The sequence below is a fragment of the Micropterus salmoides genome, unplaced genomic scaffold, assembly GCF_014851395.1.
Source record: "Micropterus salmoides isolate LMB-PRFRI ecotype aquatic unplaced genomic scaffold, ASM1485139v1 Ms_hic_scaffold_12, whole genome shotgun sequence".
NCBI classification, from domain to species: domain Eukaryota; kingdom Metazoa; phylum Chordata; class Actinopteri; order Centrarchiformes; family Centrarchidae; genus Micropterus; species Micropterus salmoides.
The window spans coordinates 29,987,455-30,009,476 of NW_024040263.1; the positions used below are offsets into that span (position 1 = coordinate 29,987,455).

The 22,022-nt window shown below is 40.8% G+C and overlaps 2 protein-coding genes across 17 annotated transcripts in view; one reads left to right on the forward strand and one right to left on the reverse strand.

Moving 5' to 3' along the window:
- krt222 (keratin 222) overlaps positions 1-17,737 on the reverse strand; it is a 30,071-nt gene extending 12,334 nt beyond the window's left edge. The window contains exons 1-8 of one of the 16 annotated variants that reach the window (XM_038714520.1): positions 17,696-17,737; positions 17,322-17,421; positions 9,468-9,659; positions 9,036-9,227; positions 6,115-6,197; positions 3,998-4,151; positions 2,542-2,838; positions 48-173 (exon numbers count right to left, since the gene is read on the reverse strand). In XM_038714520.1, the coding sequence (XP_038570448.1) occupies positions 48-173; positions 2,542-2,838; positions 3,998-4,151; positions 6,115-6,197; positions 9,036-9,227; positions 9,468-9,479 (864 nt within the window). In that variant the 5' untranslated portion in view covers positions 9,480-9,659; positions 17,322-17,421; positions 17,696-17,737. Of the gene's footprint in view, positions 1-47; positions 174-2,541; positions 2,839-3,997; positions 4,152-6,114; positions 6,198-9,035; positions 9,228-9,353; positions 9,416-9,467; positions 17,465-17,695 lie in introns of those variants that run through there. The other 15 variants (XM_038714514.1, XM_038714515.1, XM_038714508.1 and 12 more) reach the window with 15 other exon arrangements.
- Positions 17,420-21,821, forward strand: LOC119899780 (keratin, type I cytoskeletal 13-like). Its single transcript, XM_038714523.1, has 8 exons — positions 17,420-17,830; positions 18,487-18,569; positions 18,802-18,958; positions 19,618-19,782; positions 19,921-20,046; positions 20,270-20,490; positions 20,894-20,958; positions 21,055-21,821. The coding sequence occupies exons 1-8, from the start codon at positions 17,444-17,446 to the stop codon at positions 21,159-21,161; spliced, it is 1,311 nt and encodes a 436-aa protein (XP_038570451.1). The 5' UTR covers positions 17,420-17,443; the 3' UTR covers positions 21,162-21,821.
- Positions 21,822-22,022: the final 201 nt, after the last annotated feature.

A 22,022-nucleotide genomic window follows, 5' to 3' on the forward strand; every position in this document is an offset into this window, starting at 1 on the left:
GTTAAGGAGTTGGCCGTCCTGCTATGTGATAATGTTTGTTTTCTTACCAAGGCGTGTAGGGTCTCAATCTCCACCTGCAGGGAGTGCCACTGCTTCCTGGCCTCAGCTAGCTCAGCCCGGGCCTCCCTCAGGGCAGCGCCGCCGAGGCTCACCTGCGCCCATGCTGCCTCCTCCTGGGTGAGGTGACATGGATCAGACATTAAAAGAGGTACAAGAACTCTAAAACACCCTGCCACCATCTCAAATACACACCCAACCATACACACTCACTTATTTTAACTTCTACTAGCATGCTAGCATCACCACTTAACACAACAAACACAGATTTTCAACCTCGTGGGACAATATGGAGGAACTGTTTTTCTACATATCACACATAAACATAAATGTGGACTGAACGTGTTACGGTGCAGTAGCTGATGGTACGTGGATTCTTGGAATAAAAAATCTGTAGGCCTACTAGATAAACAAAACACACCTTGTGGTAACAGTTCTTTCCCACTGGCACACAGTCAGATAGTCAAGCAGACAACCAGGCCTGCGTGTGCACACAGCTGTACAAGCTGTGTTGACACATCGTACAGCTGTTAGGCGTTTCACACCCTCCGTCCTCACCCGCCTTAAAATGCAGTGAAGCGGTGAAGCTGTCTCAGCAATGTTACTGTATGGCAATATTTTGACAGTAAAAACAAAAGAAGATTACTGAAGTTATGTAAGTGATCCTCTCTTTAATTTATTACTCCAGTGATTCTCATTTTCTGTTTCAATGCAGTCTATTTTAATTAATAGGCAAATTTTGCAACAAGCAAATTTAGATTTTCCTACATCAGTTCCAGTTCGTTACTCACAACACTGGCCAACAAGATTACTAAATTATTATTCCATCTGTCATCTCAGGCAGTGATGGAAGTGGAGCTTTCTAACTGAAACTTATCCACTAAACGTAGCAATACCACAATGTAAAAATACTCTATTACAACTAAAAGTTGTGTATTCAAAATGTTACTAATGTAAAAGTTCAGAAGTACAGTTTTACCATTACTCATTATACAGAATGGCTTCTGTCACACAGTGTTATGTTATTATATATTGTATGACTCGTACTTGTATTACTACTGTTTTTCTATTACTACTTGTAGTTAATGCAGTTGAGATAGAGTTCATTAAAACTACTTTATATACTGTTCATCATAATTATCATGTTATTTGTTGATCTTGTGTTTTGAATGTAAAATCTTAATCTGCAAAGTAACTAGTAACTATATCTATCAAATAAATTTAGTGGAGTAAAAAGTACAATATTTCTCTCTGAAATGTAGTAAAGTAGAAGTGTAAAGTATCATCAAGTGGAAACACCTTTAAATTGTACAGAAGTTGTGTAATTGTACTTAGGTACTCCACAATTTATCAATTTATTTATCTAGTGATATTTCAGACATCACTGGTGTGATTTTGACAAACTACTGGTGCATGTTGTTGATGTATAGTTTATATTATAAACCATTACAGAGATTCTAAATGAGCAATTTAATAAGTACTCTGTGACCACTTGTGGTGCTATGGAGCAATATTTTTCGAGTGGGCCCCTGCTTTGTACATGTACTGTAGATGCTTTAGGTTGCAACACATTTTCTACAACTGGTTTTACACTATTAACAAGAAATGTGTCAGCAAAGGCAGAGAAGCAAACATGGATGTAAACAATTTAAAATATTCAAAAATCGTCTTTAAAAATGTTTTATGAGGTGAGAAATGCATTCGAGACATTCAAGACCTCAAGAATACCCCACAACGCGTTTTACACCAAATGTAAACACAGCTTTTGTTTGTTTAGAAGCACCTTCAAGATTAAAAAGGCCACTGAAAATGATGGATGTCATGTAGTGCCAACAATGCAACTCTTTCCAAGAAGCACAGGTTTTCCCTGTATAATATTAAAACAATATAATAACAATGTAATACTCAGATGATTGCAAGTTTTTTTAAATTAATAAAATATAATAATTATGGACATCACGCAGGCTTTTGACTGCAGCATTGTCTAACCATTACTTTAGTAGGACAGACAGAGAAGGTCTGATGTAAACAACGGGCATTTCATCAAACCCGCTCCATTTTCTCACTGTGGTAGCTTGCAGCCCTTGGCGAAGGCACTTTATTGTCACTGTCAGACCAAAGTCATTGTGCTGTGGCACAGGAGCATTGGGATAATAAAAGGCACCCACACTGCGCTTTTTTACTAACAACAGAGGACAGAGACAATCACACAAAAACATACACAAACCTGCATCAAGGCATATCCAGACACACTTTCACAAAAAAAGAGGGAGAGGCATGGTGAGTCCTAAGCTTTTCACCACCGTCAGCAAACACTCTGCTAAGCATTTAACTCCAGCCAAGCAAATTCATCAGTCTGCCTTGCCTATGTGACAGCCTGGAGTTGGTCCTGAGGGTGTGTCTCGCTGGCAGAGGGCCAGGGCAACATGAGAGAGTCATCGGTGAAAAAAAGATGCGAGTGAAGATGCAGGAGGCGCTGCGTACCTGACTGAGAGCTCCTCCGTGTGTTCTGGTTGCTGCTGCTGCTGCTCCAGAGCGGCTGGGCCCAGCCAAGCCAGGGAGTGGATTAGACACGGCACCCAGGCCAAGGTGTCTCTCACCTGGGCCGGGAAGTCTGCTCTGATTGCACTGCGCTCTGATTCGGTCGAGGAGCTGGGTGAGCTCCATCCCTGTGCCATCCTCCTCACCTCTCGCTGCTGCTGCTGCTGCTGCTGCTTCTGTGGCCGTCTCTAACAGAGCATCACAGGAGTCGGCCCGCTGCAGCTGTAGAGCCCGGGCTGCCTGCAAACAGCCAACCAGAGGGAGGAAAAGGGGGAGTGAGCAGGAGAGAGAGTGAGGCAGAGAGAGAGAGAAACGGTGAGAAGAGAGTGAGTGATGTAAGGAGTGAGAAATACAAGAGAAAAACAAGAAAACAAGGGAGATGAATCTAGTTTGTGAATGAATCCAAAGGAGAGAAAGAGGCAAGAGCAATGTGTGTGTTGGGGGTGGGGTGGGGGGGGGCAGTCCACGCAATGCAGAGGGAAAATGAGAATCAGCAGGAATGAGAAAAAAAAGAAGGAGGTAAGAAAGGAAGCAAGGAGAGAGGAGGGCTGGATGAGTAAAGGGATGAGGAATTGCTAGATACTGTGAAACGTCACTCTCACAAATCAAATGCTCACAGACAAACATGACATGACTATAATGTCAGGGTTGGAAGTGAAAGTACAGGCTACTTGTAATGATCATGTTCTCATAACAATGACAACAGCTATTCCCATAATAACATACAGCACTTTACACATAGTTTGTTATGTAATCTACTCTTCTTGTATAAAAGCACTAGGTTTGGAAGTATGGAATGGTAGTGAAAATAAATTATTTCACTTTTTGCTGGGTACCCCCTGGACCTCCCTCAAGGACCCCTAGGGGTCACCAGACCCCACTTAGAGAACCACTCATAGCGTAAAAAAGAGCATCTCAAATATCCTTGCCCTCAATCTCTGTGGTCAAATTTTGTACAAAGACTAAGCTAGCAAAATGTAATTGGAACAAAACATGAAAGTACATCAGAATCTCATTTGTTTTATTCTACATATTTGGTACTAAACCAAATAAACTCTTGGAGAAATTGAAAATTTCAGTTGCTGGGCTTTCCAGCCACCAGATGTTTGCCTGTGAAGTTCTCCCTGATCTTATAGAATCAATTTAGAGAGTATTTTGCCTTCTGTGACTGTACCTAGAGCTCAGGCTCCTCACAACATTGCTCCCAAGGAGTCACACCACATCTTCCACCAAGCAAACTTTCCAGTCTGATAAAGAGAAGTGTTCTCCCTCTGTCAGGCTGTCATTGTAAAGTTACATTTTTGCCTGAATAAATAAAAGGTACATTAAAATTAAAAAGGTTGTGGGGTAAGAAAGAAAAAAAGATGTCATAACAGGCATTTGCAATACATATAGTGACCTCAAACTCCTGTTGCATCTCCTGCAGCTCTGACATGGAGTGCCGAATCTCTGCCTGCAGCGTCAGGCTGTTCTGATCTGCCTTCCTCTTTGACTCCCTGAGCAGAGCCACCTGTTGCTCCAGATGCATGGTGTTCCTCTCCTCCGTCTCACACCTATGATGTGATGTCAACAGGGAAGGTTATCCAATTCAGTATTTATTGTTACTCATATATCCATGGCATACATCAAATGCAATATGCAATAATGCAGTAACACCTCATATAAACACAGGAAGGAAAGGGTGAAATGGCCAGAGAAAATATATTAATTCAAATTGAGGACAATAGATCAAAGTCAAGTATTGCCTTATATCTACTTAATTTAAAAGGGGATTCCAACAATAGCCAGTGAGTACCCACTGAGGGATTGTGATTTTAGCTGAAAGATTCTATTTTGGTGCATTAAATGGAGGGTTTAAGAGTTGAAACTAAATATAAATACATAAATAATTATAAATGCTTAAATAATAAATAAATAATAAAATACTATGATTAATTAATGTAGAATAAAATTCTTGAATAAAAGAATAAAAAAAGCAATGTAATTAAATGTATTTAATTGTATTTAATGTACTGTATATTAATTTAGGGTGGCACGGTGGTCCGGTGGATAGCACTGTGGCCTCACAGCAAGAAGGTCTTTTCTGTGTGGAGTTTGCATGTTCTCCCTGTGTCTGCGTGGGTTCTCTCCGGGTGCTCCGGCTTCCTCCCACCATCCAAAGACATGCAATTGTCCTTAGGCCTGAGTGTGAGTGTGAGTGGTTGTCTGTCTATGTGTGGCCCTACGATGCCTTTCACCCGATGTCAGCTGGGATTGGCTCCAGCCCCCCGTGACCCTGTATGCAGGATAAGCGGTTGACGATGGATGGATGGATGGATGGATATATTATCTATTTAGAATTTTGTTTATTTATATATTTCAAATGTATCCATAGTATAACTTGCTGCTGCAAAATACACTTACTGGCCACTCTATTAGGTATACCTGTTCAATTCAGCCAAGCACATGGTAGCAACTCAATGCATTTAGGCACGTAGACGTGGTCAAGACAACTTGCTGAAGTTCAAACTGAGCATCAGAATGGGGAAGAAAGGGTATTTAAGTGACTGTGAATGTGGCATGGTTGTCACCAAAGTCTCTGAGCAATGTTTCCACCACCTTGATGAAAGTATGCCACGAAGAATTAAGGCAGGTCTGAAGGCAGAAGGGGGTCCAACCCGGTACTAGCAAGGTGTACTTGGGACTTGGAAATGGGACCATCCGAGGAGCACGTGAATGCACCGTGAGCCACTGGTTGCAATTTGCAACCCTCAACACTAGATGCCACTAAAACTTATACACTGAACCTTTAAGCATTTTTATTATATAATTATTTATGTATTTATATATTTAGCTTCTGTCCTTAAAACTCTACATACATGAAAGTGAAGGAAAAAAAAGAAAAAAAGACCTTGACAGAATTTATGTGTGTCATACAGTCCAGAGTCTTGTAGAAACCTCAGCTGGAGCTATAAATAGAACTGGTGTATTTATTTCAAGCTGCAGAGTGTTGCAACTGTCCTTCAGGGGTTAATGGCTGACAGTGGATAGGTAGTGTGTTTGTGTGTGTTGAGGGAGGTGGTGGTGGTGGTGGTGGTGGTGGGGGCTTGGTGTCACTCTGCATCAATACATAAGTGAAAGTGCTGACGCAGCACAAAGCCCGGGCTGGAGGCATACAAATCCAGGCCAGCTGGCTCACAAGAGCAAGAACTGGCCTGAGCTAGATAACAGAGGCCTGGAAAAGCATTGCAGCAGGATGAAAAGAGGAAGTCCTTCTTAGTTATTCTAAACCTATGCTTAATATATTGTGATGCCGGTAATGATCACATTCTATCCTAGCAGGTATTACTACGTTCCAATTAAGAAACAAATATTTTTTTTTCTCCTCTGTACCGGATCACTTTGGTATGATTGAGTGTAATATGCTTATGGTATGCAATCGCTTGCCTAATTTACTAATTAATAGCCCTAGACTGTATTGATCAAGGGAGAGGGGCATTAGACCTTTCAGGAAAACTTTAGCCAAATACAGCTGACCTGGCCCGGATGGCAGCAGCTCTGGACTTCATGCTGTCAGACTGTAATGCCAGCTGGGCATTCTCCATCAGTAGTTTACCAACCTGACAAAAAAAATACAAAACAATACAATAACATAAGATTAGAGTACAGCTGAGTAAAGTTAATTTGGGCCAGGGAATTTGGTAGAGGTCTTGTCTAACAGAGTAAAATCCTTTGTTTACATTACGTCCTGTATTATTATACTGTGTTACTTTGCACTGCCACCTACGCGTAGAGAACTTAATAAACCAATGTGTTAATATGTCTTCTGTGCAAAAGGACTACTGGAAGAATAACCTTTATATCAGGGATGATTATGTCTCTCCTTTAGTATAGTACGCTTTGATGCTCTACATAAAATAAAATGTTTGTCCTGTAAGAAATGAGTTAGTAACTTTGTACATATCTGGACAAACAATCTATTTCCTGTCTAGGTGATTCAAAACTATACCAGGGCCAAAACTAACCTAATATTGGCTCATTAGCTTCAAGCTATTTTCCTGGTATAGCCTCCCTGATGAAAATGAGTCATTTTGGAAAGTGGAAAGCCAAATTCAGTCCAGATTAAAACCAAAGAAATGCACAATTTTAAACATTTCAAATGCTGCATCTCACTAAATGCATCCACTCACAAATAAGCTATAATGAGCCAAAGACTTTGCACAAACCACAACTTTTGTATTAAAAGTACTTATGGCGACTGATGAGCTGAGGAGTACAGTCTTTTTGGAAAACTGGAATCACATGAATAGATTATGATGTTCCTGTACAATAATGCCTGATGTGCCCTGTGCAGTCTGGTGAATATAACTTGTTCATCTTTTGTAAAACACTGAAATAATCTTTGGGTAATAATTATTGTGCTTTATAGCACATCAAATTGGCTGTTACAATTGAAATTATTTTTTTTATTGTTTTTTTTTTAATCTCTCCTCACCTCACTTCTGGGATCAATCAGTTCTGAAGCATGTACTGCATTCATACAGTACATGGAGTAAAGCTAACATCTTACACAACACAGCAAACAAATTACTGGGTTTTTTTAGTTGAGCATTAGTAGTGATACAGAGGCTTGTGTAAAAATGACCAAAATGTGCCATTCGTTCCCGATTCTTTTGATTCTCATTGTTTAGGTTAAAAGGTTCCAATGGAGGAATCCCAGTAGCCTACAAAAAGGTGGCTCCTTGTCTTTACACATTAAAATGCTAACACACCCTTATTCCCTTTGTTGTCTTATGAATACAACACTTTCAGAACAAGACGCACCCATGTTGAAGGAACGCCAAAGATAACGAAAAATTGCTTAACATTTATTTCATATACGTATAAAACACTCATGAGGATGTTTCAGTGCCTCCCCATTTTTAAGCCCATGTGAGATGAATGAATGAGTACTGACAAGATTTCCAACTTAATGTCTTACTTACTCATCATAACATCTCTGCTGTAAATAATAAGATAATCTAAGCACTTCTTATGAAGATCAATTACAAAGTAATCCTATATGTTGACATGAAAGCATTGCCTGGCTCAGTGAACAATGACACACGCAGAGGTTGCTCTTGTGCCTGTCACAGTCACAGGCACATCAGCCAAACATTGGAGTTTAGCTGGATGACGGGGTATGAAACAAGAAACAAGAGATTAAAACGTCAGTCAGTGACACCTACTCATGCAGAGAGTGACGCTAAAAGAAGAAAGCAGTTGAAAACCATCAAGTCGGGACATGTGAGATAACCATACCCGTTGGCGTTAATGTTCTACTGCTGTAAGTGGAAGGGCCTTTAAAGTAATAAAATGTTTTCCGCATTCTTTCTGTGTGACAGCAACGTTTCTAATCCTCAAGTTAGTTTAATGATTTATCTCTAACAAAGATCCTTCATAGTACTGATCCAACATTGTAGGACAGTAAACATCACTAAAATAAGCTTTTTACTGCCCTTGCTTCTCCAGAATGTCAATTTCTGTCAGCAAATAAGTATCCAGCTGGTTTTGAAAAGGTTCAAGAAGAGGCTGCTGGCTAACCGCCTGGAGTACAAACATGATAATTATCACTAATCAACAGCAATTTACAACTTCTATAGACTCCAACCTATGTTTAGCCACTATACACTCTCAGTCTTTGTATAAAGTTCCAACAGCAACTTGAAGTTGATGATGGTTTTAATTAATGCTGCTGTTTCCCAGCCAGCGCTGCCCTTAAGTCACTTTACCTGGTGAACATTTACTTGAAGCTGTTGACATGATGTTGCACGCAGTCGTCATCAACAATAGTACAATAGTAATCTGATGTGTCTCTGTTTTGACTGCTGTTTGATCATAGACACCTACTTCTGGTGTCTGCCAGCCAATATGGCCTTGAGCTGATGTAATGGAGCATAATCATAAAGCCTGAATGGAAATAAAACTTTGGCACATCTGAAACACTTTTATACCTTTGTCTGTCAAACAGATGTGAAATGTCTAAGTCAGGGGTTTTCAAAGTCTGAGACTGTGGGCCTCCCGTCTGGCAAAGCTTGGGGAAATGTGCCTCCCCAGACCCCCTTAATTTACCTGGATGCCTTTGGGATCATGATTATGTTATTTGATCCCATAGACACTCAACAATTGAGCCATGATAGGCTAATACCTTCAGACTAAACCAAATGCATAAAAAAGGTGGGTCCCTGGCATGTTTTAGTTCCTGACTCTAGGAGTCAGTAAAAATCCCCTACTATCATGTGTCTGAACTATCTCTTAAACCAAATCACACGCATTTAGGCTATTCTATGTGATCTCCTTTTGATAACTAATTTTTTTTCACTTCAGATCATTGAGCCTCACCTTTAACAGTTTGAAAACCTCTGGTGATTCCAAATCATCACCATATATTTAAAAATCTCAGCAAAACTGAGTCTGACCTGGGCACGGAGCTCATTGATGGTCTGTTCCTGCTGGGACCAGTCCCGGGAGCGTGAGGTGCTCCTGACGCCCCAGTCAGCTATCTGGGCCTCAAGTCGCCAGTTGGCCTCCTGTAGCCTGTTCACCTGCTCCAGGAAGCTCTTCAAGCGGGTGTTCAAACCCCACATGGTGTGACTGGAGTCCATGGAGACCTGAGAGAGAGCACACCCAAATGTTTGCAGACACACAACATGAGCCGCTGATATTTCCATACAGTCAAATGACGCAACACAGCTGATAGCCAAAACATTCAGATAGCACGCGACTATCCAACTTACTATGTTTCTTGCAGAATGCATACACGGAGTTATAGAGTTATAACAAGCAACAGTCTGCCACCCACTTTACATCACACGCTGCCAGGGGCGTTTACTAGGTAAATGTTTACCCACCTGAGGCAACATGGCCTTCCACGAAATAAGGCACAGTAAGTGTAGTAACGAGACAGCAAAAGTCCCTCAGTCTGTTCACCTGGTCACACTGAGCCGATCCACCACTCCACACAGCTTAGCTACATTCCTCTACAGCGAGCTGGTCAACACGTTCCGCTTCCCACTGTGTCCCAGGTCATCAGTAGCGGGCCCCTGAGACAGAGCAGACAGGCTGCCATTAGTCTGCCAGTATCGCTGTGTGTGTGTCAGTTTGTGGTCTTGAGGGTCCTCCACGCCAGGGATGTTCCTCTCCGTCCCACCTCACCTCCCGAGGCAGCGTGTTGGAGAGGCGAGAGCAGTGGGGTAAGCACTGACTGGACACGCTGCTTACATCACCAGCACTCTGGGGCCCTTTGTCCTCTCTGATCCAGGATTACTGAGCTGTTTTCACACAGGCAGCAACACAAGCTGTGGAGTGAATGTTCAGGGAGATGCAGTGATGGGATCTGTGTGTGAGTGCATGTGTGTATTTGAGTTGTGCTTTAATAAGAGGGTACCTTTAAATGTACTATAATTAATGTGAAGCTGCACTGAGGTCAAGTAACACACGCTTTGTGCAGAGTTACTACATCTTGCTCAATAACAGTCTTGGCTGGTTTTAGACAATAACTGAGTGTTTGTGTCTGTCTGGGCCAAAGGTTTCATTTCTTAATATTATAATGTGGCTTCAATATTTCCTTGGATACACTGCTTACTGACCTGACATGCCACAACTACAGCCCTGTATTTCAGCAGAGACACATTATGGCTTTGGTGCTTCAGGAATTTTGATATATTTTCATAGCTATCTTCTACAACCAGCAGACAGCCTGTATGGCGTCGTCACAGACATACTGTACTGAAAATATTTTAGGCGTTATGAGAAGATGTGTTTGATTAAGCAAGGGGTGTGGTATTTAAAGACTCCTTTGAATATCTGAAGGTACTTTGGGATCCAAAAGTACCTTCAAATATTCACTACCACAAAAAAATCAAAACATAAAATTGTAGCCTGGTGTTGCTCCCCAGTTGATAGACCGGTCATTTTTAAAGCGCAGCATGACACATACATACAGCATATGAATTTAAGTTATTGATGGTTTCTGATACTGCGCACGTGAAACTAAGTAAAGGCTAGTTCACACGATTTTAAACCCGATTTGTAATCGGGCTCGCTAATTGTTATGTGTGAACTACTCAAGGACACATCAAAACAGCTCCCCGATACATTACTGACACATCGCCGAAGCCAGCCACATATCTAGCATGCTGAATATCTGGAGGAGTCGGCCTACTCGACATCTACATCCAGCCAATGGGAGCAGGCAGCTACTTTTTCACTGCAAGACACTTTTTATTCACCTCCAGCTCTCTCTGCAGCTCAGACAGTCCCTGCTACCTGTGTATGCTAATCCACTCTTTCACCCAGATTCTTTGTCTTTGTAATCGCTATCTTAATCTAAATGTTCAAATGCAGCAATAATGCTCTGGTCACACCAAAAAGTGTCATAGCAAAGTCTATTTGTGTGTCTTTGTAAGACTGAAACTGCACAAAAAATAAAATTGTATAAAATTCATGATAGTGCGTTTTATTGCTTATGCATTCAGCTTTTGATTTAGTAATTTAAACAGTCTCACTTTAACAGTTACACATTACAAAAGACAAGCCTGCTGTATACTTTAGATACTTTTATCCCCACATCCTGCCTGTTAGCAGGATGTGGGGATGTGCAGACAACTGACCCTGCACTTCCATCTGCTACAACCGCTGTGCAAATATTGTCCGTGCTTTGACTTCTATTCTTTACGCTGAGAAACGACAGAGGATCAGCAGCCAGCTGACTTTCTCATGTGGTCTTGGTTGTGGTTTTCATCCATCTGTTTGGTCATAAAGAGAGAGAGAGATGGACTGATAGAGAGTGACAGAATGACAGGTATGGAGACAGAGCAGGAGAAAATTAGCTTTATAAGTAGACAGTAAAGCAGGAAAATGTGTGGGAAGAGGAAAAAATGTTAATGCAAATTTTAATCATTAAACACACACACACACACACACAAACACACACACACAAACACACCCACACACAAATCATGCTGACTAACCAAATAGTGCCAGACAGGACTGCCAGGATACTTAGTGTCATCACACTCCCACACCCTCTCAGCAAGGTGGCCTCCTGAACAGCAATGATGATGACGGCGATTGTTAATGTCATTAATTAAAATCCTGGAAAAACGACACCTGTCAGGGCGTTGTAGGCGGCTTTGTTCTGAGTAACTGGGACAGATGATTTCTGCTGTGAGTACAAACAGGGAATGCTACCGAGCCTGTTTTTAGTTGTCATGTTTCTCCCACAAAGAAATAGCCTTAGTCACACGGCATTTGCAGGATTGTTTGGTCAAGGGGAATCACGTAACTGACGGCGAGAGTGAGTCAAGTTCAGGAGCAGAGTTGGAGGCTTCAGAGGCGGACACTGCCTACAAGACAGAAAATAAACAAGTCGGCCTCAGATTACAGGTTTAACAATGAACAGTCTTAACAGCTCCCTCGTGTTCCTGACCTCTGTGACTTTACATTCCTCTGCCTCTGTTCCCCTCCCGGGTGGGCGCCTAGCAGCTCTTTGATCTTTCTCATGTGATCCCTCATTTTCTGTACAAGAAGTTTTTTACTGTTTGACAGACGCGGAAAAGAGAAACACCTGTTATACAAACATACAATGGCTTTGATCCATTCTCTAACAATTATAAAACAAACCCCAGGCCAGGAGGTTTTTGTCTGTACATGATATCATTACACAAGCACTTGAGTTCTGGATTGGAAGGTATTATGGTTTAAATCCACAACTGCAGAAGGGATTATCTTCACATAAACTATTTACCAGACTCTGCTGTAGGGGTTATGTGTAGCTAAAGCATGTTTCATGTGCTTTTATAATAACAGATGTTCTTAAGATACCACATCCTTCAACCTATGTCCCTCAGGGCTTATTTAAACCTGTAAAGCGCTCATTCAAGCACTCATTATTTATGCTTCAACTGAAAATAATCATTATTATTATTGTACCATTTAAAGCTTCACATGTTTTTATTTCAACAATGACTCAAATGTGACATTGCACTTTCAATGACAAACATTGGCAACTCTCTACAAGGGAGATAAAGTTGCTAGATTTGTCTCTAAGCAAAAATAGACTGGTGAACACAGTGGAGCATTTTGTAGCTTAACAGCCAGTTTTATTCCTCAGGTTGGTGACTAAAAATGAGCTAAAAGGACAGTGAATACAGAGCTAATACAGCAGCAAATGTAGGGGCCCTACCTAACCCCACGATGGGGCTGGTTGGCACAAATACACAACAGGACTTTAATCATGAATCATCAATTTCAGAAAACATTTCCATATTCATAAAGTATGCCAACCAACCCCGGTCTCCCCAACACAGGGACGCATACCATATAATAAAGGCATACTAAATGGTGCAAGATATTCTGATTTATCTGGTTATTTGAATGGCCAAGATAACTTATATCTAATCGTTATGAACAACAATTTAAATCTCAGCAGACAACAAACTCCACCAAACACCAACATGCTGTATGTCAAAGCAGCCACAGCAAATACACCGTCAACAACAGGGATTTATGCATGCGACCTGCAAGGAGAGGAAGAGGGAGAGACAGCACCTGGACAAGAGAGAGAGATGTGACCCACGACCAGTTCATTATAGTTTAGAATAATGCAGTGCAGAGAGGATGCAGAAGTTTCATAGAGGAGACAAGCGTATGTCTGTCACTGTAAACTGAGACTCCAGTCTGCAGTGAGTTCACACACCTCAGTGATAAACCACAGAGCTGTAGACAAAACATTAGGCCACGTGATCAAACAAAGTTTTTATGTAACATCAGCTTTTTTGTCCATACTGGCACTTTCTCGTCCACATGATCTCTCTTTCTCTCTCTCTCTCTCTTCCCTGCAACTCTGGATCACAGTTTTATTTATAATCAATTAATGTTTTTTTTTATAATGCCTGGTTTTTGGGCGTGCTGCAACCCACTTAGCACCTCCACATCCCATGTACATGCCTCTACACATTGAGTGAAATTATGTAGTTTATTGTAAAAGTGGATGAATTTTTTGAATATTATAACTTTAGCTTTTTTTCATTTGAAACGGTTGAAACGCGGCTAAGACCACCACTGAGTGAATATTGGATATTTTATCAAGGGGCCAGAAAAAAGACTACAAGTACATGCTAATGTTGCTGTGTGTGCTGCTGCTGCTGATGTCTAAATTGGTAAGGGTTGTATTTGCCATAAAATCTTTAAAGGTGATTATATGTCCAAGTGGCCACAATGCTGCTTTATTACTCTGTAATTCAAGAAATACATTCCCACTTGTCCACTAAGCAGAATATTTACTGTAGCTAGCCAGGTAACTGTTCAATAGGTCCATCCTAATGTTGGCTCAGCCAGTATCAGAACCTTAATTCTATCAACCAAACCATCCACAACTTTAATGTTGATCATACCAGAGAGTGAAGAATGAACAATTATGTTGTTGCGGTCTTAATAGACTACCAGACACACCTCATTCCATACATTTCACAGTTTATAGCCCAGAAAACAATCATGACAGATAAAAGAAATTCCTTTGAGGGTGTTTTTCCTATGCAATGAAGGGAACCGAGTTAATGACGATGTGTCTTTCACGTCCATCATGAATGCTCGTTTGTGCCATCCCACTCTGGTTCTTATGTAATAATGAGGGACCACAGCAAGAAAAAGCAACAGAAAAACAAAGCCTTATATGACAAAGTTTGAGTATTTCCATTCTTAGCCTGAGGGAACAATTACATTAATGTCAGTATCATTAAACATTAAAAAAATAAGTACCTCGACAGTGCCTGAATAACTGTTATCCTTCTCACATCTGTTTGACATTTTGCAAAGCACCTCAAGGTTATACAACACTTGCATTTCACAAAACAATTAGATTAGCAGTGACACGCTGTAATTTAGTTTTATGTAGAACAAGGATGGGCAAATATTTCAAACAGCTGAACAAGTCAGCGCCGTGTACTTCGTGTTGTTCCTGGTGGTCGGTGGGGTCGGCACAGGGGCTGGTGGATGTGGTGTGGGTATGTCTGAGGTGACGAGATAAACTGAGTTTGGTTTGATCGAACCTGGCAACGTGATAATGTGACAACGTGATGAAACCCAAACTGGGATGCTGGAGCTACCTGTTAGAAATTAGTTAAGACATTATTTCTTTTGTATTATTTTAAATAAAATATTGTTTAAATAAACTAAACAAGCACCTAAATAAATCTGTCCTGAATCCCACACCTAAACTTTTCTAACCTTTTCACTATTAGCCTTCCAACCTCACCCAAGTTCAGCCAGTTTATGTTATTGTCCTTAGTTGCTTTATTTAGGCGTGACAACAACAGAGACAGAAACTCTAAATTTAACAAAAACAAAGCAGAATAATATTAATCTAACAAAAAGAAAAGCATCCCTAAAAGGTCACCATTGGCCTGGACATGTATGTTGAAAAACCAATAAATATTCAACCTCAATTTAGGCTCCTGTGTCGTATTAACTCTTGCAGACCCTGACTCTCTTAAGAAATCATTTCTCAAGACAGCTAGCTCAAACTATGATTTTGAATTTTGTTTAGTTAGTCATCTTTAGTTTAAACACCTGTCTGTCTAGATCTATTTTACACCAGCATTAATAGGTTTTTTGGCCTCTTGGGGACAGCACAATCAGCTAAAAACAGACCATTGATTGATTAGTAGTAGCTAAAACACAGCTGAGTTGTTTAATAATTCTCTCTGGGTTTGTCACTACAAAGCGACTTGTCACATTATAAATAGTAATTTGATCCATTGTAAAAATAAATATATTGATTATTTAAACCCTAGTTTCAGCTCTTGAGTTCATTCTTTCAAATTATGCATTGGTCTAACGCCAACCCCCTTTATTTTAATCTCCTTTGTCAGTTTAGATCCAGTTTAACACTCTGTATTGCTAAGATTTCGGTATCTAAAAGAAGCTTATCTGATTCATTTTCTATTTGACTTAAGGGGCATTTACATGTCAGTACTCAGATCAGTTCTTAAGAAATGCTTGTAGAGAAATGTGGCTTAGTAATGCCTCATTAGACTGGTTTACTGGCGGTTTCGTAAATTTCTCATGAAAGGTAACAAAAAACCCCACACACGCACATTAAGAACACCTGATTAAAGAGCAGCACCCGCTAGTCCACCCATTAACAGTAAAACGCCTGCCAATCACTTCTAATTGATCCATTTCACAGCGTCCATACTGGTAATTATATCATTTAAATGATATTTGGACTTGTTTTTATAAATGTCAGCAGTTATGAGAACAAACATGTTTCTTGGGAATTGGAGCCTATTGAGTTTCGGAGTGACTGTCAGTATTCAAAACAGGGCTACTTGGCAGCTGTTACGAAAAATAAATAAGGTCTCTATAGTGTCCTTGTTTCTCCGGGAGTATTCCACTATGGCTGCCAAGATCAACTTTTAGTTGTATTTTGCACAGTGGATAGGCATTACAAGCTTGCTAGCAGAGGAAAAGGGAACGACTCCTGAACATTTTGAGTGTCATATTATAACATCAAAACACTGTTGTAGTCAGTCATCCTGGATCCCAATACAACTTTCCAGTCTTGCGTATCTGCAACTGGGGGATCAGACAACATGCTGTCTTTTTCTGTGACTAGCTTCTGAGATACACATGTTGCGTGTTGAGGTCACTTGAATTAAAACGTGCTGACAGACACAACACAGACGTGCCCGTATGCAATCAATCCACAACTCAGCATGGAATTATTATTTTCTGAAAGAGAATTGCAGACCTATGTCCTTCTGGTAAAGGAGGGTTGTGGAAGAAGTGCTGAAACTATTCATGTTTTTTAGTCCAATCCAAGGTCAGATTTTGATTAGAAAAATAACTTATGTTGGAAAGGTCAGAAAAAACTATTTCACTAATCACTAATAAGAAATAATATATACATTGAAGAAAACATAATTTGTTTAAAGACAAGAGCCATCCTCAGGCATTGTGCTGCCATCTGATACTGAAAAATGATCACTGCTGTCGGTTTGTAGAGCTTAAAGCACAACAAGTGATTGCATGCACATGAAAATGTGAATTCAGTATCAGTATAGGCCATTCTTAAAAATCCATTGTACACATGGCCACTGTATGAGACAAGGTTATGTTAGCTCTGCTCTGAATGAGTGAAATTAATTTCTAAAGTTTAGCAGACCCCTCACCTCCTTTTGAGTTCATGTTTATTCACATGCAAGCATAAACCTAAAAAGATCAAGCTCACCTATGTTTGCTTATGCGACAGCAGCCCGGGGCAGCAAAACACTGGAACAATACATTCTCTCAGCACCTAACTGTGATTGTACCTACAACTAATAAAATCAGTAATATCAAAAACAACAGTTGGTCAGTTTGTTAAAATGAGTAGGAAGTACAATTACACTGACACATGGTCCAATTTATTTATTAAGCTTTGGGTCGTGTGTTGAAGACATGTATATTTAATGTTGGGATAAATTAGCCAGTGACTGCTTATAAAGGAATGTTAATCCTGTATTTCCTCATGAGATTAAGTGTGTGAGGCTTAATTAAAGGTGACAATTGGGATGAACAATGCCTCTCACGCCTAACTCACCTGAACTGAAATTTCCGTGACAGCCGTTAGGTAGGCTATCGCGGGCAGTAAACCTGAATGCCAACCCACCACGCCCTGTGGCCACACCTGTGATGGTGGCGAGCAGCATCTTTCCACCTACCTGTTCAGCCGCGCCCACGTTCAGGAAGGAGGCTAGGCTATAAAATCCATCCTCCAGTCCGCCTCAGCACTGTCTCCTTCGTGTCTTTCTTTGACTGCTCCTGTATCAGAACAGAAGACAACATGAACAGCCCGTACCGCTCTGGGTTATCCGCCCTGTCCCTGTACTCTCTGCCCACAATGACAGGCTCCAAGCGGGGTACAAGCGTCTATGGCGGTGCAGGTGGGGAAAACGTCCGGGTGTCCTACGCCTCCAACGGTCTTAGGTCTGGCTTTGACCTGGCAGACGCGGTGAACGGTGCCGGAGGTAACGTGAACAGTTCAGGCAGCGAGAAAGTGACCATGCAGAACCTAAACGACCGCCTGGCCGCCTACCTGGGAAAAGTGCGCTCTCTGGAGTCCGCTAATGCGCAGCTGGAGCGTCAGATCCGCGAGTGGTACGAGAAGCAGACCCCCACCACCAGGGACTACAGCAAGTATGAGGCAATCATCAACGACCTGCGCAAAAAGGTATGCTTTTCCCTCCCCACAGTCTCAGAAACATGAACCAAGACGTCTTTAATTATATACATTCTATTTTACTACTTTAAAATAATCATAATAATAATATGATAACCTAAAAATAATGTGATTTAATAAAACATATTTGGAATATATAACACATGTCGTTTTTGATAATTATATAACATGACTTAAGATACTTTTAAAAACTTTAGGTGGGCTTATCCTCCACAAATTACAATCCAACCCATAGAAAGCCTTTTATTCTTTCCCCACCATATTGACATACTGCATTATGAATAACACATTAAAGTCAGCTGTATAATTCTCAGTTAGCATAAAATATCAGGAACAACAAACAGGATGTACTGCAAGTGCGAGTTAAAGTCAGAAAGAACAAGTTAGCTGGACCACTAGACTTTAAAAGTAGAGCTTCTTTTTCTTTTTTTTGTGCCAAGAACTGCCAAGAGGGGTGTTTAACACTTAATGAGCAAATGTGATGCCATCCAGATTGAAAGAGTCCGGCGCAAAGCAAACTATTCTGCTGATCAAGGAAACACTGCCAGCCCATATTCTACATAACGAATCACAAACACGCCTTTGTGGTTATATTATATGTAGATAAGAAACCACTGACAATGCTTTTTTTCCTCTTCTTTATTTAGATCAGTGTTGCCTCACAGGACAATGCCAGGCTGATGTTACAGATTGACAACGCCAGACTGGCATCAGAGGACTTCAGAATAAAGTGAGTGGAAATGTTATGTCAGAAGGTTTCAGTCCTGTGTGGTGAAAAATCTAATTGGCATTACTATTTTTTTTATAATGGCGACATGACATCACATGTTTGTTCAGTAGATCCAGTCCATGTGGACATAATGTCCCAGGGTTGTCACAGAGCATTAAACTGGTGAAACTGGTTTGTCTTTTTGATAGTGGGAACAGCAACATAAACCACTGTGCTGGGTGTCTCTCGACAGGTTTGAGAATGAGATGGCAATGCGCACGTCAGTGGAGTCGGACATCTCCGGACTGCGCAGGGTTTTGGATGACCTGACCACAGCCCGGTCTAGCCTGGAGATGCAGGTGGAGGGCCTGAAGGAGGAGCTGGTCTACCTGAAGAAGAACCATGCAGAGGTGAGAGTTCTGCTGTTGGGAATATCATTAGACCATCAGTGAGCTCAGGTGCCCAATTGTCCTCAATATCTTCACAGTTATCAGTTTCTGCACTGCAAAACAAAAGATCAGTCTTGTTCTGTTTCTTTATATGACCAAATAGAAATATTAAAGATCCATTCCAGTCATAGCTTCTAGAAAGTCTTACTGCTAAGGGTCAAAACAACATTAAAATGGTTTTTCATGAAACAGTTAGCCAACTATTTGCCAAACGCAAATAGTGACTCATCTGATAACTTCTCAGTTGATTTACTTGCAGATGTGCTCCTAAATGAGCATCAACATGAATAACGTTTTTCAAGTTTTATTTGTGCAAGGGGCCGTACAAAACACAGAGGTAACGCTATTTAATACATAAGAATAGATGGAGATGGCAAGATGGGCAAAATGACATTTTAAGACATTTTAAAAAACAAGTTTGCTAATGTTAGCTAACATTACAACATAACAAGATACAGACCAGACCAAGTCAGGCTGGTTTACCGAATTGCATAAGGGTATGTGTTGTTTTGTCTTTCAAAGGTTACATAGTCACACTTTAACTGTGGTCCAGTCCTTTTTTCATGTTCGTGTTATCTTTGACCTTACTCGACCTTTTGTCCCTGTTGTCCCGCCTGTAGGAGCTTGCAGGCTTGCGTGGCCAAGTTAAGGCCAGCTCTGTGAACGTGGAGGTAGACGGCGGGCCTCAGGAGAACATAACCAAGATGCTGGAGGAGATCAGGTCTCAGTACGAGGGTATCGCTGACAAGAACCGCCGCGAAATGGAGGCCTGGTACAAGGTCAAGGTGAGGGGAACGAGGTGATACCTTGTTAATATCATCTCATCTCATGCCTGCATTTAACTGAAAATGTGTCCTAAATATCAAGCAATTTCCAAATGGCCTGAGTAGCTTTTGGACATTTTACAATCTCATGTCTTCCAGTTTGACGACCTGAACAAGCAAGTGGCATCCAGCACAGAGACCCTCCAGACCTCCCGAAGTCAGATCAACGATCTCAAGAGGACCCTGCAGGCCCTGCAGATTGAGCTACAGTCCCAGCACAGCCTGGTAAATGAGATCCCATATACAACATATGTCAATACCAAAGGAAGCTACAACACACATTTTCATGCAATAGTTTTGCACTACTATATAACATAAATGTTGCTAACCTGTTGCGTTGCTCAGTCTCAAGTCTGTGATCTTATTGTCGTAATATATATTACAACATGGTTGACTGTACACGATAAATAATCAGTCAGTAAACTCTCCTGTTTTCTCCGCCATGCAGAAATCTGCCTTGGAGGGCCAACTGGCAGAGACAGAGTCACGCTACAGCCAGCAGCTGAACCAGCTCCAGGCCATGGTCAACTCCCTGGAGGGCGAGCTCAGTCGGGTGAGGGTGGACATCGAGAGGCAGGGCACAGACTACCAGGTGCTGCTTGACATTAAGACCAGGCTGGAGCTGGAGATCGCTGAGTACAGAAGACTGCTGGATGGAGAGGATCAAACGTAAGGGAATTCTTTAGTGAGATCTTTGTCACACTTACCGTGTGATTCTTCTGTAGCTGGACGGGCAGGCAGGTAGAATAGAGAAAAAATCTGTTGATTCAGTTCTTTTATCAAACAAATAGTTCAACAATTTAGGAAATACTTTTTTGCTTTTGATTTGAGAGTTAGATGATAAAGGATTGATACCACTACCATGTCTTTACAATAAATAGGAAGCTACAGTCAGCAGACTGTTAGCTTAGCATAAAGACTGGAAAAAGGGGAAGCAGCTAGCCTGGCCCTGTCCAAAGGGAACAAAATCTGTATAACAGCGCATTTAAAGCTCACTAATGAACAAATACTAAGTCTGTTTCCAAAATGTGTGTCTTGAATGCTAAAAAACTAACTTTTGTCTATCTTTTAGCAAAACTATTTCCAAAACTGTTCAAAAGACCGAAGTCAAGACCGAAGTCAAGACTGAAGTCAAACGTAAGTTTAAATCCCCCCCACTGTATTTTTTTGCTCTTTGCTCGTAAAAAAATGCAATATCCTACAGGTAAAATTTTGTTTCATTTTTGTCTGCAGCTCAACCAGTTATAACGCAGAGGAGGAGGGTGGTGATTGAGGAAATTGTTGATGGAAAAGTGGTGTCCCGCACAGAAGATGTAGACTCAGAGGTCATCAAGAAGTAGACAGACTGCATCCCAACATATCTGGGTTCAACAAAAGGAGGGGGGGAATTTGCTTCAAGAGGCCCTTCTGTATTTTTTCTGTTTCTGACACCTATCTTATATTTTCCAAATATTTGTGCAGTGCTGATGGACTTTGTTGCCAGAAAATATTGGTTCTGATCTATTGCTATTTTTTTAAGAGCCAATAATTGAAAATGTGAATGTGAAAGCATTGGTGGGAAAACAGACTATATACTGTGTCTGAATTACATTTATTTTTCTGTCACCACCATTTATCTAAAACCCACTGAAAACAGTTATACCAACTGTCCTCCAATCTGCCTCCTGAAGAACAAAATTAGGATGGCACTGTGAGAAAGGAAATGTGGCCAGTATGAAAAGCAATAGAAAATATTTGTGCATAGTGATGTTTTTCTCATGTTAACAATGGTAAAAATGTTTCATGTAGCATTTTTTTAGAAATTTTATCAAATTAAATGTTGTCCTAGTAAAATTACCAAAGGAAATCAGTCCATTGTCAAAAGGATTGGCAGTCTCTGTGATGCAAAGTATTTATCTAAATTAAGACCACACTTCCCATAAATCTTCCTGTATTCTGTTGTGATAGGGATCTTTGACTTTTAATTTAAATTTCTCAAGGGAATAAACATCTGAACTCCACTTGTTTCATCTCCTTTTGCACAAAAATATGAAAATAATTCAGTACAAATGAAGATAACAAAAAGGTAATAAGGTAATTTCAGGTGTGCTGCTGCACTGATATTTTAATACACAGATGAACACTATTTTTGTGGCAATGCCTTAGGGACTGTACAGAAATGACCAGGGGGTGCTAATTTCACTTACAATTTGCAACTTAGG

Coding starts and splice junctions, on each gene's coding strand:
- LOC119899780 (XM_038714523.1), top strand. CDS start 17,444: ATGAACAGCCCGTACCGCTCTGGGTTATCCGCCCTGTCCCTGTACTCT. Junction 19,783..19,920: donor AGGCCTGGTACAAGGTCAAG/GTGAGGGGAACG, acceptor CATGTCTTCCAG/TTTGACGACCTGAACAAGCA. Junction 20,959..21,054: donor AGTCAAGACTGAAGTCAAAC/GTAAGTTTAAAT, acceptor TTTTGTCTGCAG/CTCAACCAGTTATAACGCAG.